The 15,933-nt window shown below is 35.3% G+C and overlaps 1 protein-coding gene across 1 annotated transcript in view; it reads left to right on the forward strand.

The window, feature by feature from the left end:
• Window positions 1-15,933, forward strand: part of LOC113240420 (C3 and PZP-like alpha-2-macroglobulin domain-containing protein 8) — a 61,102-nt gene that overhangs the window by 14,662 nt on the left and 30,507 nt on the right. Inside the window, exons 3-4 of the mRNA XM_026477709.1 lie at window positions 4,220-4,411; window positions 15,107-15,335. Coding sequence (XP_026333494.1) covers window positions 4,220-4,411; window positions 15,107-15,335 — 421 coding nt within the window. The remainder of the gene's footprint in view (window positions 1-4,219; window positions 4,412-15,106; window positions 15,336-15,933) is intronic.

The raw sequence follows: 15,933 nt of genomic DNA on the forward strand, positions 1-15,933 counted from the left end.
TACCTTTTAAACAGTGCCAAATTTGACTTTATTACAATCAATGAAAATGTACGAATACAAGATACGTTCCAATTATGTTATCAAATTACAAACTCACCTTATTAATTTCAATGATAATGACTAGACATGACATGTAATGTTATCGTACGACAAATTAATTGTAAAGTATGATTGAAAAATTGCCGATATTAAAAAACAACGTAATAAGTACATATAATCAATAATAAAATTAATAAAAAAATCATCTCATTTTGAACACAATCGGTGAACGCTCCCAGGATAGTATATCTGTCTATTTCTTTCATATGATTTAGTATGTAGTTCTATGTCGCTCTTGTTAGATGTCAGCTAGCCGGGCAGAGGCAATAATTAACGTTTTTAAAGTAAAACTCATCATCCTGTCATGCCATTCCCGTTCAACTTTGTGTAGGTCATGATACGAACTTAAGCAATTCAGATTTACCACGTCAAGTGAATTGCATAGTGCTTGGCTGGTTGCTTATAAGCTCATAGTAGTCCCCCAGTTGACATAAGGGCAATAAGGATGTAATGTATTTGTATATTCGATCACTACAGTACACTTCGAATTTAATTTTGAATTTTCACTTTTCTTGTTGTCTCTAATGTTATCCCTATCGAAAGCCTTCCCAGCATAAAGACATTATGTATATATATGATATATGTGATAAACAAGCAAACATATTTAGCGCCCCAAAAATGTCAGTCAGACCGCGACAATGCCGAACGAGGCGTTTCGACGAGAAATATATCATTCACCGTCATACGTGTTTGAGAATTAAACATACGGGTGTGTATTTTGGATGAAAACATTGGATGATCTACGGCTGGAATTTGGACACGAATGTGTCTGAAATAAACCACGCACTAGTATAATGCGATTATTAACACAAATATAAATTAACACTCCAATAAGTGACATGCTATAATATAAAATAGCTGTTTACTCTGATTTAACGTTCTGGGATAACGTTAATTACTACGTAGCAGTCACCGGACGTGAACATTTTAAATACTCTTCTGATGATGGTGAAATAGTGTAGAGCAGCATAAAAAGCACGTAAAAAAATCAATATAACTAAGTTTCCCAATCACTATTTAATCAGTCATCTACCAGTCAACGACTCAATGAGTTCCAATGGTTCCACCTTATGTAATTTGGTACACCGGTGATATCGACTACCTGCCCCATGCACTATTGTACATTAGAATTTAAAATAAATTTTATACAAAGCACTTTTTAAATCAATCTTTAAATAATGTACAGGGTCAAGAGCACGTCAAGTTTGACACTTAACACTTAAATCCAACTCTATACCGCTTACGATAAGAACGGTCCATAGTACAAAGTACCAAGCTTGACGTGCTCTTGACTGTACATATATATGTGGTGTACGCAGAGAGATCTCTTTCAACTAAAGCCACAACCGAGGCTGTGACTTTGGTCACAGGTTGCGATCCATTTAAAGACTCCAAAAACTAATTGAAAACTATAAGTAAAGCCCAGAATGTTGTCGGCTAAACAAAAAAGCTTAAACAAATATTTGTTTGGAACGAATCATCACGTTTTAGAAAAAGGAAACGTCTGCATTTTTCCCCTAAGCCAAAAATTCATTAAAATTGTATTAGTTTTTATTAGGGTTATTTAAACAATAACATCTTGGTAGTATTGTTTCTGCCATAAACACGAGTAACCAACAATAGTGTAAAATCCGTGGCGCGGGACAACTCCGATCAGTACCGCGTCGCACTGCACTTCACCAAAAAAACCCGCGGGTTATAGGACCGACCTATTATGAGCTATTATGACCTGCCGAACTAAAAAACGAATGTTGTGAGGAAATGTTCAGGTGCGGTCTGAAGAACCTTTCATTGGAAAAGTCCCTTTACTCAGTATCAGAGTACACTCAAAGTTCTTAATAAATAATTATTACATTTATTAATGAATTTGACATTTCACCGTGTTATTATACTATAATATACATTTATTATTTAGTAAGAATCCAAGAAAGTTGTTGTTTTTATCTCTTTGTTTAACCGACCTTAATTCGTTTCTATTTTTTTTTGTATGTATATTACGCGATAACTCCGGTATTTGTGAACCGATTTTGATTATTATTTTTTTGTTACAAAGAGGGTACCTCAGTATTTAAATTTGAAGGAAATATTCCACCTCTAAGAGTGGGAAACTAGGGATGAGTCCGGTTTCACATACGTTCCTGTAACCAGTTTCAATAAAACTTGACAAATAGATGTAATTCTACGACCTTTAGAAGTCGAGTTTGTATTTGTAAAAAAGTTATTCCTTTATTTTAATGCGGGGTTCCCTGTAAGAAATATCATCCACCGCCGAGTTTAATTTCAAAATCTTTCGTCTTATGTTTTAAAGTTTACTTCCTCAGCGGAAACTGAGCCAAGGATATGTCACACGATTCATCTTCCAGCCGGTTCATCGGAGGAAATTCCCTGGAAATATTGGATGCCTTTTCATCTGTCTCAATGCTATACGCGAATGAATGAGAAGTTTCCTTCGTGTTATTGAGATTGATTTTCGTTTCACTTCTATTAATGTAACAAGAGCTTTTGATTTGAACGCTTTTGGACGTGACAACTGGTAATTATGAGCACAAAAAACGGAAATTGTCCTCAGAGATATTAATTTTATTTGTACAAATATACACATTATTTTCTGAAGATAATATTATTTTACTTTTTCTTTGGACTTTGTTCACATCTTTTAAAAATGGACTGTTTTTCTACATAGAAAGCGTTTCTAAAGCTATTAATATGGTGAACTGTAAAATAAAAATTGTTGGTAGTTAAAGTCATGAAGATACTTTACTATCAATGTCTTTCGTTAGTTTATATGCTGTTTAATCTGGCAAATATACTGTCTGCCTGATTGCAAGTGGTAAGTGTGGCTTAAAAAACACTTGCAATGCTAATTTAGGAATCTGGACAACCTCAAATGCGTTGCCTGACGTGGGACATAAGGTCTTAAGTAAGAGGTTTAACCTTTTTAAAGTGGAACACTAATGTTAATTAGGGATTCGCGGTAGTAATAGAGAAGTATGTAATCCACCCAAATGAGTAACGACAAAGAATCCTACCAATAATAAGGGTCGCCTCAGATTGGCGCAACCAAACGGTGCGCGCCATTGCGATGCATTACAACGAGCAATAAGCTTAATCTTCTGCCAGATAAGGTTACCTTTTTTCAAACAAAAAATAAAAAAGAAGATACAGCAAATAACGCTTTATATATCGACCCCTCCGACGTAAAGTATCGTATGTCGAAATTGCCAAGTTTACAGAGGAGCCTTTTAAATATTCTGAATTCACTGAAATAAGCACAACACGTGACTTTAGCATTTCTCAGTTTTATTCGACAAAGCTCGCTACTCACATAGAGTATTATAAAATCCTAGATATCGGTTAGAGGATGTATTAGATGATCACTCTATTTGAGTAACGAGCTTTGCCGAATAAAACTGAGAACTTTAAAACGCTTCCCTGTAAACTTGGCAATTTCGACATACGATACTTTACGTAGGAGGGGTCGATATATATATTTGTAAAATGCAATATAATATAGAACTATACTTACAAAATAGTTATTTGTTATGCAAGGCGGCAAAGTTGTTGTTTGTTGTATTGAAACCTGACCAAGCGAAGGAGCCTAAGATTAGAAAAATAGAATCCTGAGCATAACGAGGGTCTCAAGCCACGAGACGCAAAACAACTTTGCTGCCAAGCGAAACACACAATTTTTCACCTCACTATAGCAAGGAAAATGGTAGATGAAAGAAAAACAATAGAACTATAACAATCAAAATTAGTTACCGTTGTCAATTTAATGTCAGTAATAATAAGAATAAAATATACCAACGGTATATTATATTACACAAACTTCACGAAAAAACGCTTTTGAGAGCAGATTTCTAATGAGAAAGAAAGCCTTTTTGAGCTAGTGAGGTGAAAAAGATATTTTTATTCCCTTCTTTAAAAAAAGTATAATTATGTTTATTTCAATGTAAAATAGCAAAACATACGCGGCTTCGCCCGGCGTATCTTGCCGTCGCCACGGGCCATGCAAGGAGTAGTAACTTAGTATTATATCACAGCATCGCAACGTTGCGTTTTCTAGCTGCGGGAATTTGAATCAGTACTGTGTATCTTATGGTTATTTTCTTTTCACCAGGACATCAGAACACGAAGAACAACCGGGCCCAGAGTTCGTCTCGGCAGGTGTCTCGCTATTTGTCGGAGGTGGCGCTTGCGGAGGTGGAGTCTTGTATCGACAACGTACAACACCATCAACTCACGCTCCTGCCCACCTGGTGCCTCCGGCGTCTCATGACAGGCTTTGGATGTGGAAATGCTTTAATTATACGTAAGTATTAATTGCATTTTATATAGTTATCTAGCCTCTACAATCAGGAACACAGTTCATCTTGGTAGATAGTTGAACAAGAGACTGCAGCGTCTTACGCACTCGTCTCTTTGCACGTTTTTAGTGCAGGATATGATAACAAATAGGCATTTTTATAGTCAGCTATGTGTTTTAATGTAAATAAATAAATTTGTAAGTTGTATAGCTCTTTAATATACTATATAATGTAAATGTATACAAATGTAAATAGGTATTGTACAATACATAATGTTACACATTCCACAAATAATATTAAAAATTCTTCGTATAATGTAGTATTTTATGTCCTTGCTTATTGAGGAAGATGAGTACCATGTTTAGGCCAAAAGGCTTTGCCGAGTAATAATTAAGTAAAATGATACTTGCTATGCAACACTTTAAGACGTCATTTAATAAAATATTTTGAATTGATGTTATTCTGTTCAGAGCCGCGGTCAAGGAGAATATTTTAATTAGCAAAAATACGACGTTCTTTTTTTTTAAACTCTATTTCTCAGTTCAGTAGCGCGTACCATAGTATAGCTTACTTAATAACATAGACTGTAGAATTTTGGTTCAGAAACTAAAACGAGCATGAACGAGTAGAAAAAATATTTTTTGATCCAAATCGGACGTACCACTTTTTTTTCAAAAATATAGTCTTTATTATACGTAGAAGTATACTAAAAATGCTTGGAAAATGTTGGATGTTGATTAAAAAGTCCTCCATGTATGTATAAATACAAATACAATATTGTTTATCTACACACGTATCATAAACTCTCTGTGTGTCTTTGTGTCTGTTTATCTACACACGTATCATAAACATTATGTGTTCAAAAACCGCAAATTACGACCAGCACAAAGGTAAACTGTTTTGTTAGAACAAATTTCTTATCTGTGAAAATGTTATTATTGCTTCATAATAACATCGAATTCGATTTTATTATTACATTCAAATTTCGAATATCTCTGAAAAACAAAACAATTTCATTGGACCTCAATTCTAATGCCAGTCGAGATGAAGTTTCGAAATGAAATGTCAATGCAAACAATTTCGACAATTTCACACGTCACTTAATATCGAACGACATGATAGTTGGGGCCGATTCTAGTTTGTCTATGAATTCAAAATAAAAACTACGGTTGTGTGACATGCGTGAGAAAAGTTTTTATTTGGCCCCATTTCGCCAGTGGTAACATGCGGTTCCTGAACATATCACAGAGAGCTTGTAATATGTGTGTAGATAAAGCATGTAACTGTACACAATTAGGCATTAAAACACTCGTGAGATGTTTTTATGAACATCGCCTGTCGGCTCGTTTCGTAAACCCACACTCGTGTTTTAATACCTTTCATTATGTGGTCATATAAACTACTATTTAGTAGCAGTAGAGCTCCTTGTGAAAAAGCTCGTCCAGAGGAGTACTGCCACCTTATCTATTTCTGCCGCCAAGCAGTAATGTGAGCATTAATGCGTCCTGCTTTAGAAGGGTAAGGGTGCTGGTGAAATTACAGGCACATAGGACTTGTCGACTTATGTCTCAGGGTGTTCATTGGAAGATCTTTGCAATTGCAAAGAAGCTCTGAGTGGCACTACAACGACGACGACGCACGACTTGTTCGTCCCGTCACTTGGTATTATATAAAAAAATACATAACAATTTGTTGTGACAAAACTTTCACATTGCTCTAAATAAAACACTCACTAAGTTACTGTCATTAAACTGAAAATTTGTAAAGAGGTCAAGGAACTCATGCTTCAATTAATTAGCCTGAAATAATCTCAAGGACTGTGCGTAACTTTAAAGCCTCTAGCTGACGCAGGGTTTAATGAATCCTTTTACGAAAGGCCGAAAAGTTTCCTTTAATTCTATGAAAATTCATAAAATAAGTTCGTGATGACGCGACGCCGTTTTATACCCCAATATCCGGCTTAGTCAAGTTCTGGTAAAAATTAAGTTGGCACTTAATTTAAAATCTTAATTGCTACAAAATTGATACCTTGACAAAGAAGTATCAATGGATAGATTGCATAACAACAATCGTTACTTCTTTTTTAACACTTCATTTAGACTCGATACATAAATATTTGTTACGTAACACAACCACAGAATTATTTATTATTCCATGAACAACACGACCATTCCCGAATGCAGCGAGTTGCCTGTGTGGCTGTGTGCATTGTTTGGGATACGGATGCTGCTGCATTATGTTCTTTTTGGTTTCGCTGTTGTACCTGTATCAGTTTGCCGGGTTATCTTTTTGTTTTGTTTGAAGTATATTTAACCCTTAATTGGTCGCGTGGTTTCACACCCCATCGCAGATTTCTAGGGTCTTAAAAACTTTTTTTTAAATTTGGACATACGGCGCCTGTCTTCAGCTTAGATTCGTAAACGGGATTGTAGTTCGCAATTCATTCGTAATCGGCGCTCTTTTGTGTATAGTTGTGCTTGGAGAGCGAGTTTGGGGTGCCTGACACCCCACGCGATTGTTTGTGTAGACAAAATTCCGTAAGGTAATTAAATTTTTTTATTATTACGCATTTAAACAATTCAGAAGGACAAAACGTTGCAGTGATATTTTTAAAACGAATATATTGGTATGTTAAAGATTATGTTGTGATTCTGATATTTTTGTTTTATTTTTGAGAGGAGAAAAAAAAAGATATTGATAGTACTTCTGAAGATAAACAACATCATGAGGTCATCGTAAGTGGCCATAACATGGGCATCAGACAAAGCGAAAACGAATACGACAACATTCGCACACTAGCATAACCGCTACAAAAACGACACAAAATGCTTAAAAATGAGAGTCCTGATTCAGCATCTGGGGCAGTCCGATCATCTACAAATAAAATGATACCACATGTGTCCAAAAATCATATGATTCTAGTCTGCCAAAATTGTGATGAAGAAAATCCGGTTTTACAAATGGTGTTGTTTTTTATTTATTTGTTTATTTATTATTATATGTTTTCTAAGTCAGACACATTATAATTTATAAAATATATGTGTTGATATATTATCATTAATAAAAGTCTTTGCATAATTTCGTATTTTATTTCACGATTCTAATTTGATCAATTGTGTAACTTTATTGTCGCGACTAATTAATGGTTAAGGTACTATAGGTTTAGATATTGCTAATTTTAAATATGTATTTTTTTCCCACATATGTTACTGTCTGTCTCTCAATAAAGTCCCTATCTAACGACCCGAGAGGTAGGGTATTCCAAAGAGACTACGGGCTCGACGGCTCCGATCAGGGTACAGCAAGCGTACGGGCCAAGCCCTCCGCCAGTCTTTGCCTTCACGGGCGTCTCTGGTGGACCCGGACTTGGGCATGGACTCGCTGGGGTTGTGGTGAGCTGCAGACATGAACATGTGTAGAAGAGTTACAAAATTTCACATATACGTATATCATTTATTTCATGTAATTGTTTAATGTTTTCATGTTGTTGTAACCACTTTTGAAGTATGATCACATTTGGCTTAATTAACCCGTATATTGCCAGTCCTTTTACACGTGTAGAGTCAATTACACGCAGCTGCTATATGGCGTACTGTTGACCTAGCGCAAAAATGCGATCAGGATACGGCTTCCATCTTTTTTTAGCGCGCCAACTATGATGGTTGTATTGACGATTCCTCCGCTATATTTAAACATTTACAATAAGTATCTGGCATTGTTTCAACTTCGACCGTATCAACTTAAGGTAATTTAGTTAAAAGCCAAGTATAAGTAACAAAATTGATCGTGGTCCCGTATAAATTGCGGTAACATTTCTGGGCAGTATATCATTGGGCGAGCGCATAACTTACGTCGGCTGACAGACGAATCAGCGGATTCCCAATTTATGGAGTTCACTTTCTGACTTGTTTATGCCCTGGCCATTATCACTGTTTCGCTTTGTGGATGGACATTCAATTCACTGGACGACACTAAATCTTGTTTTCAATTGAGTAGAATATTGAAATAACAAATTTTGTCGTCAAGTGTCTGAAACGTGAAAACCTTAGACTCTAGTTGTCTCTGTCTAGTCTTCAAGTGATAATAGTCAATATTCTAGAATGAAATCAAATGCTATTAGTTATCTTATATGACCCTTAACTTTGTTTAATCCTATTAAACTTGTTTAGTCGAATTAAACTTGTTGCATTACAGATGTCGACCACCTCTGCAAGTGCCGTTTGCGAGCACTAATTATAGGCAAAATACGTACACGGTGCGTGCTTTGAGACTTTATAACAATGCGACAGTAAATCATTCTGAGTTTGATTTGTTCTGTTCAAGCATACACACAGTCAGGCGTGAAATGACCAAACGTCACTTTGACAGATCACGTGATTGGCGATGAATACACTGGTTTGTTCGTTTTATTCTTAGACTCTTTTGTAAAACTTAAACTTAAACTCGTTGGTAAAAGATACCATCCTCTAAGGTTTAATAGTATATTAATAGTAATTTGTATTTTTTTTAATTCATTGACTGCGTTCTTTGTATTCTCCTGTAATCTCTTTTTGGCTTGCTAAGCACTGTATATTATTTCATGTAGGTGGAAATTCGTAAATGGCATTGGATTACTCATATTTAAGTTTACTATAATTGTATTATTTGTCCGTGAATTTTCCTAAAATGTATAAATAAATAAAAATTTTCCCGTACCAACACGGTTCAATATGCTAATATATTTCAGAATTTATTTTCTTACAACCAAAAATTAAGTCCTTTGAAAAATGGGTATCGTATCCTATACGTATTCTATTTAGATCAGTTGATATAAAAAAAAATCATTGGTCATGTAAGGTAGATATTGAATACTGCGGCTTTCTTGTAAAATATCGACGTAAGTTTGTGTTTTTTTTCCACCGTGAAAATTTTTTGGAATTGTATTTTCACACCATTATAAAGCAATAGTGTATATTATTAATTTTATGATATATTTTTTCCAAAGTGGTTGATTTAACACTTTCACTTTTATGCGGAATCAACCAAAACCATTTGGGGTAGTATAGAGAGTCTATATTAACAATCACTTCCCATTCGATACTATTTCCAACTAGTCCCAACGCATATACAAAAGCAGTACGCTTTTGCATGTCTTCATTTACTTCGTAAATGCCTCATAATGAAGACAATGTGGATAATGTGGACAATGCACTTTAGTCATGACAAATTGTGACTAAAATTATTTCATTTAGTTGATTTAGCTTGATTATGAAAACAATAATAAAAGGAAAAAATAATAACTAAGGAAGTAGTTTGTGGCCTGTATATAATTTCGAAATAATTCCAAAATGTTCTAGGTTAGAACCGTCCCAATTGATTACCAGTACCACCTCTCTCCATCAATTAATATCGAATTGTAATTAATTGTCTTATATATGTTGTATATGGAATGAACAATCATTGCAGTTTTGATGACAACAACTTTATTTTATTATCTCTTGATTACAACAAATGTTCCTTTTACACTTGTCGGCAAAATTAAGTGAACAAATTAACAAAGTAATTTAAACTTTTTCCCATTAAAAACAGACCTCCCTAAATTACACCGGACCTTTTAAATCAAGCATTCTGCACCCTCTAGAATATCTTAATAAAATACTGCTTAGATATAAAACCGGGGAGCCTTGGCTGGAAATATTTGCCGCTGAGTGTAAATTAAATTTGGGGTGAGGGAATATGTTATTTTGATGAAACACGTTAAGGTTTACGGATACCCCATATTTTGTTGGCTTCTTGAGAATTTTAGCGAAGAGATGATATTAATCGGTTTCTATAATATTGTACACTCAGGTTCGTTAATATGCACGAGTTAAAGACGCTACCTCAGCATCCTCAGATGTTATGTTTGTTTTACCTGTATTAGTTAGAACACTCCATGCGTAACTGTATATATTATATTGCAGAATTGCAAATTTTAGCACATTCGTTGTTACTTCAAATAGTATATAAGCTTCATTGTAGTAATACTCTAGGTTCTTCTTGGTTACTCTAGGTAACAGACATCAGACCATACAATAAACTAACTCCCGTAAGACTGCCTTATACTTTTCCATAAGTCATGCACGCACGTTTTCGTAGCAGTAGATCTGGTTGTGAAAGAGTTCCTCTAGGGAAGTACTGCCACCTTGCTTATTTCTGCTGCCAAGTAGTAATGTGAGCAATGATTACTGCGTTTCAATTTTAAAGGGTGCTAGTGAATTACATGCACATGGGAGTTTTCAACTTATGGATCAGGGTGACGGGCGCAGTACTGCCACTGCCCCTCAGAGCTTTAAGCGACACTGCCGGACGTGGACAAGCATGTCGCTAACCACTAGACGTAACCCATTATCCGCTCACGCGATACATGCAGCCGTAGACGCATACCACACCTAGAGGTGCCGGTGATGATTTTATACCAATTTATCGGATATCGAAGTTATAACACGTAAAAGAACTAATTTTAATTGCTATTTCGGTAACTACTCTCGCAAATCATAAAGTTTTTAATGCCCGGGTCTGTCATTTAAAAAAAATAAACAACTTCAAAAATACTACGTCACGACAATCGTGTGTGTTATTGTTTGGACTGGTGATTTCGGTGTTTATTTATTGAAAACATATCGCATGTAGCGTTTTTTAAGTTTACCCTGAATATAAATGTTTATAAACTATACTTTAAGGAGTAATTTCATGGTAAACGTTAGAACCACTCAAACGGAATATTATTTTTTATTTATCCAAGTACACCAAAAATTTCATTAGTTCTTTTTAAGTGCAGGATTTGTGGTGTATTACTGCATTTTATTTGAGATGTTTTTGTTGGTAGTACGTAAGGTATTTATTTATCAATGCAGAATAATAATTTTTATTTATAAAGACTTGTATTTAAACTGAATCCATTTCTAATTTGCGAAACCAAATAGCCGCCATTTTACGTTAGGAAAAGCGCATCGCTTGAGCGGTTAGATATCCCACAGACGGGCACGGGTTTCGTCCAAGGAAAGGATTTAAGTGGATATGGTTGACTTCACATGTATTGTAAGGGTCAGTTCATCACGATATTATCGTTATTAGCGAGATGTTTGCTGCTCAACAAACACTGCCTTTTGACTGCCTCAGTGGCCGAACGGTTACCATGCTGGTCTGCCGCGCAGAGGTCTCACGTTCGATTCACGGGCTGGGAGAAATATTTGTATGGCCTGCATTTATTTGTCTCGTGAGTATGGGTGTAATTTGTGATTATCTGTGTGTGTTCATGGCACACGTGACACAGGGTTTCCCTAGTGCGGGGTTATGAGCGTGTGCGTTATTATTCTTATTATTATTCTCCTCACTAACTGCTGTAACTAAAAAAATCGCACCTTTCAAGTGTAAAGCTACATGACGTGACCATACACCAAAAGTTTTTATCACATGAAAGTTATAAAAACAATACAAATTACATGAAACAAATTATGTAAATGTATTTCACAACTCACCTATTTCAGCATAAAAATGTTACTAATTTCGTTCGTAGAATCTTTAAACTTCTCCAGAAAAGTTGTAATTTGCAGGTGTGGCCATATTACAAGAATGTGTAGTACAATACAAAAGCGTGACTGCATCGCTACACTTGCGATTTATAGGCGATTGCATCGATGCAAATGCGCGACTGTATCGATACAAACGAGCACTGCATCGATACAAACGCGCGATTGCATGGTGCTATCGCCTATAAATCTCAATTGTAGCGATGCAATCACGCGATTGTATCTATGCAGTCGCGTGTGTATACTGCATCGTGTTTGCATCGCTGCTAAAAATCGCCAACTCAACTCACACTGGCGCAGAGTCGAAGCGTCGCGACGCGTCATGTTTTTCGCCTATAGCATATTCATCTCTATTTTCCCAATGTTAAGGTATAAATATGTATTATGCAAATACAGAATGCTTCTTCGCATTCGCCTTTTTGTATTTGAAAAACAGGACGCTACGCGACGCTTCCACTCTGCGCCAGTGTAAGTTAAGCCTAAATATTTCAGTTCAGAAGCAGTTGATCTCCCACTAGGCTACCCCATCTCCAATGATATCGAATTTAAATCTTATTACATGCCAGAAATATTTTACCAATATAACGTTTAACAAAGAAAAAAATACTGTTGTAATACACGAGATTCATAATCACCAGACAAAAAGTATGTTGCAATTGACATCTTCACATCATAAATAAAAATTGAAACCGGTAGAATAAAAAGAATAATCGTAGCCACGTGGAAGCAACAGGCGCTGGTTCGAATATAGTTTGATCTAAGGAATTTTTCTTCATGTTTGTTTTGATCTACATAATTATCAATAATAAACTAGTCTATCAGTAATAAACTAGTGGTGTATTTTCACAAAAAATAGACCAAGATAATGGAGAAAGAACACCATGATATTCAATAAAAATAAAATATAAAAGAAAAAACCTAATATACTATTGAATTCTTGACTTTGAAACGTTCGATGTGCTACGAAATACAGGCAGGGTGATCGCAAGATTTACTGCTAGCAAAAAATATAAGAATTGAAAAGAAAATTAAATGCCAAAGCCAGACTTCCGTTTGGAATGTTCGTGTGTGATTGTACAGATCTATCAGGCGGTACCTTTGAACATAGTATTGGAATTGAACGGGCAATGGTACAATTTGTCAGTTACTATATAAACCTTACTTACTGTGTGGCTAATTTAAAACAATAATTTAAATAATTTACAAAGGACCATAATAAAATGTGGTGTGTTTTTACGTTATTTGTATTTGTGTTCTTTTTTTCTATAATATCAAGTGACGAGATGAACAAGTCGTGCGCCCGTTGGAAAGCGACACGCCTATCCATAACAGTTGCAGTGCCACTTAGAGCTTTTAATCGCAAGGATCACTGCCACTGTGCCTGTCACCATAAGATCTAAACCGGAACGTTCTCCTGGACAAACTCGTGCACAAGGAGCTCTACTGCTACTGCAAATATCTCTTATAATACATCTGGCTCGGACCTAATTTGACATTGGATATCTTAAGCTCCCAAAGGAGAGAACTGAGAGCTCTTCATATTCGATGTGCGATATTGACTATGCTCCTGGGAGGAAGATCCGGACGTACAATCAAGATTATTACGACGGTTTTGAGATTATATAAAAATGTTCCATGTAATTATGGGATGATTATAAATAAAAGTCGTTTTTTGTACCTTATTTAGAAATTTGTTCGAGAATTTGTAATGTACATCTGATTATTCGTGTCCCTACTGGTATTCTTTGAGGCTCAATTTACATTACAGCGGAATGGAAGTATATATTTGGAACAAAATTTTACATAGCATAATGAACTTATGTCAATTGTACAAATTAGATACGATACTGTAGTTCCGAGATTTCCCAACAATACACGATAATTGTATGGAAGACGCGAAGACCTGTTTTTCGACTCGTGTCTACTTTGTACGTTACATAGTTGACATAATGTTTATTTACAAGTACAAAACTTTGCTTCCATTCCTTTCTGCAGAAGTGTAAATTGGATTCTGATAAGCGATAACGTATCAACAATAGTTTTGCAAAAATGGCACTTAAAGATTTTCTCGTTGTTTTTGATATCTTGTTTTAAATTTTCTTAAAAAATGAATTTTTGCTGTTGTGCTCGTTGTTGTTAGGGAATTATAGTAATAATCACAACAATTTATCATTCCTGAGGTGACAACAACAAACGTTGCTATTACTACAAGCAAATTTTAGAACAAACTATGAAAAACAACGAAAACATTCACAGGCGCCATTTTCATATCAGTAACCAAGTGAGCCTAAAGGTTTCACACTTTTTCCAAAGAAGCTTTTTAAAAGGTTCTTCCATATACAGGTTTCATCACGACGTTTTCATTGGTCGTTAGCGAGAGGTAATGCTACTAAGTATTGACAAATATACGTAATTTCTAAATTAAGGTTACCTATATTATATTTATGTGATGTGACCATAAGGAACCTAACCCTTGACATCTTACGACCAGTTTTATACTAAAAAATACTTGAATACGGCCATTCAATAAAGAATTACACATAATGGTGTAAATATGAAATGTCGTAAGGGACATTTTGTCATAAGGGAAAATGACCTTACGACAAAATGTCTATTTGGACATTTCAAACTTCCACTGTCGACATAAGGTTCATAATTTCGTCGATGTACCTATCGAATTCTGAAATATCGTAAGCGACATTTTCCATTACGACAAAACATACCTTTCGACATTTCAAATTGCCACTGTAGACATAAAAACACTTATGATTGCAAGAACATAATATCTAAGTGGTTGAAAACCCTTAATATATGAAGATGATGAAGAGAATTTGAGACACTCGTGCGATCTGTAAATAGGTACATTCATACTACACACAAAATACTCATTATACTATTTAAAAACAAAATTCGACTCGACGGCTTTGCATTTCAGTCATACTGCAGTTGTATTTAAACTATTTACTTGATCAAGTAATTGATATTGAAATAGACCGCTATTCTAGAAAGGCATTGATGTATGCGACTAGTTGGAGTGATTATTTGGTTATCTACCTGACTATTGAAGCCGCACAGGCATGGATCGCCATTTTGGGTTTTTACGCCTCGCATCATTCTATCTTTTTACTAATATCATATTTTCATTTCCAGAAACCAACTATCCACTGACGGAGTAACAATATCAGCACCATCTGAAGCAGGCCGCTGGTCACTCTGGGCCCTCTCCCTCTCCAACCGTGGTCTTCGCTTCTCAGCCCCGCGTACGATCAACGTCTTCCGACCTATACAGCTGGACTTCTCACTCCCTCCTGCGTTGAAGGTCGGAGAAACAGTGGAGGTTGATGTCAAGATCACTAATAACATCAATAATTGTATGGATGTAAGTAATTTGCAACTTCAAATTTGCATTATGTAATACGTTAAAAAAATATTAAGTTACAAAAAACATAGTAGATGATGTCTTCCAGAACTAAAAAGTGAACTTGTTAAAAAAACAGGTCCATAAATTATTTAAAAAACAAAAACCCGTCTTCAAAAATATTTAGCTGCAAAGATAAAAAAAATATTCCTCCCCTCAATATTTTGATTATTTTTTACAGCAGCGTATAGACTTTCCCACAATCAAGACGAATCTAATGACACCTCATATGTCAAAATCTGTGAAGCCGTTTAGGCTGTACAGCGTGAAAAAGAAATGGACATGCATACATTTGAAAACCATATCCCTCCCGCAGTCGATATACAAGACGTATCTTCGATATTGTGGTCAACATTTGACAATTTTTTTCTAAATAACAAACAATAATATCGAGTAGGTTTTCACGATTGTTACATAGGAATAATACTATTTTTTAACGTTGGTTTGTTTGCAAAAACACAAATACGCGATTCAGATCCGAAAAAATAGTTTTATTTCCTAAAAACAGTAAAATTTATTTTTCAAAGTTTAGAATATACAGTTAAGTAGATTTTTTCTA

Source organism: Hyposmocoma kahamanoa, unplaced genomic scaffold (genome assembly GCF_003589595.1).
Source record: "Hyposmocoma kahamanoa isolate Upper Pololo Valley unplaced genomic scaffold, ASM358959v1 138, whole genome shotgun sequence".
NCBI classification, from domain to species: Eukaryota; Metazoa; Arthropoda; class Insecta; order Lepidoptera; family Cosmopterigidae; genus Hyposmocoma; species Hyposmocoma kahamanoa.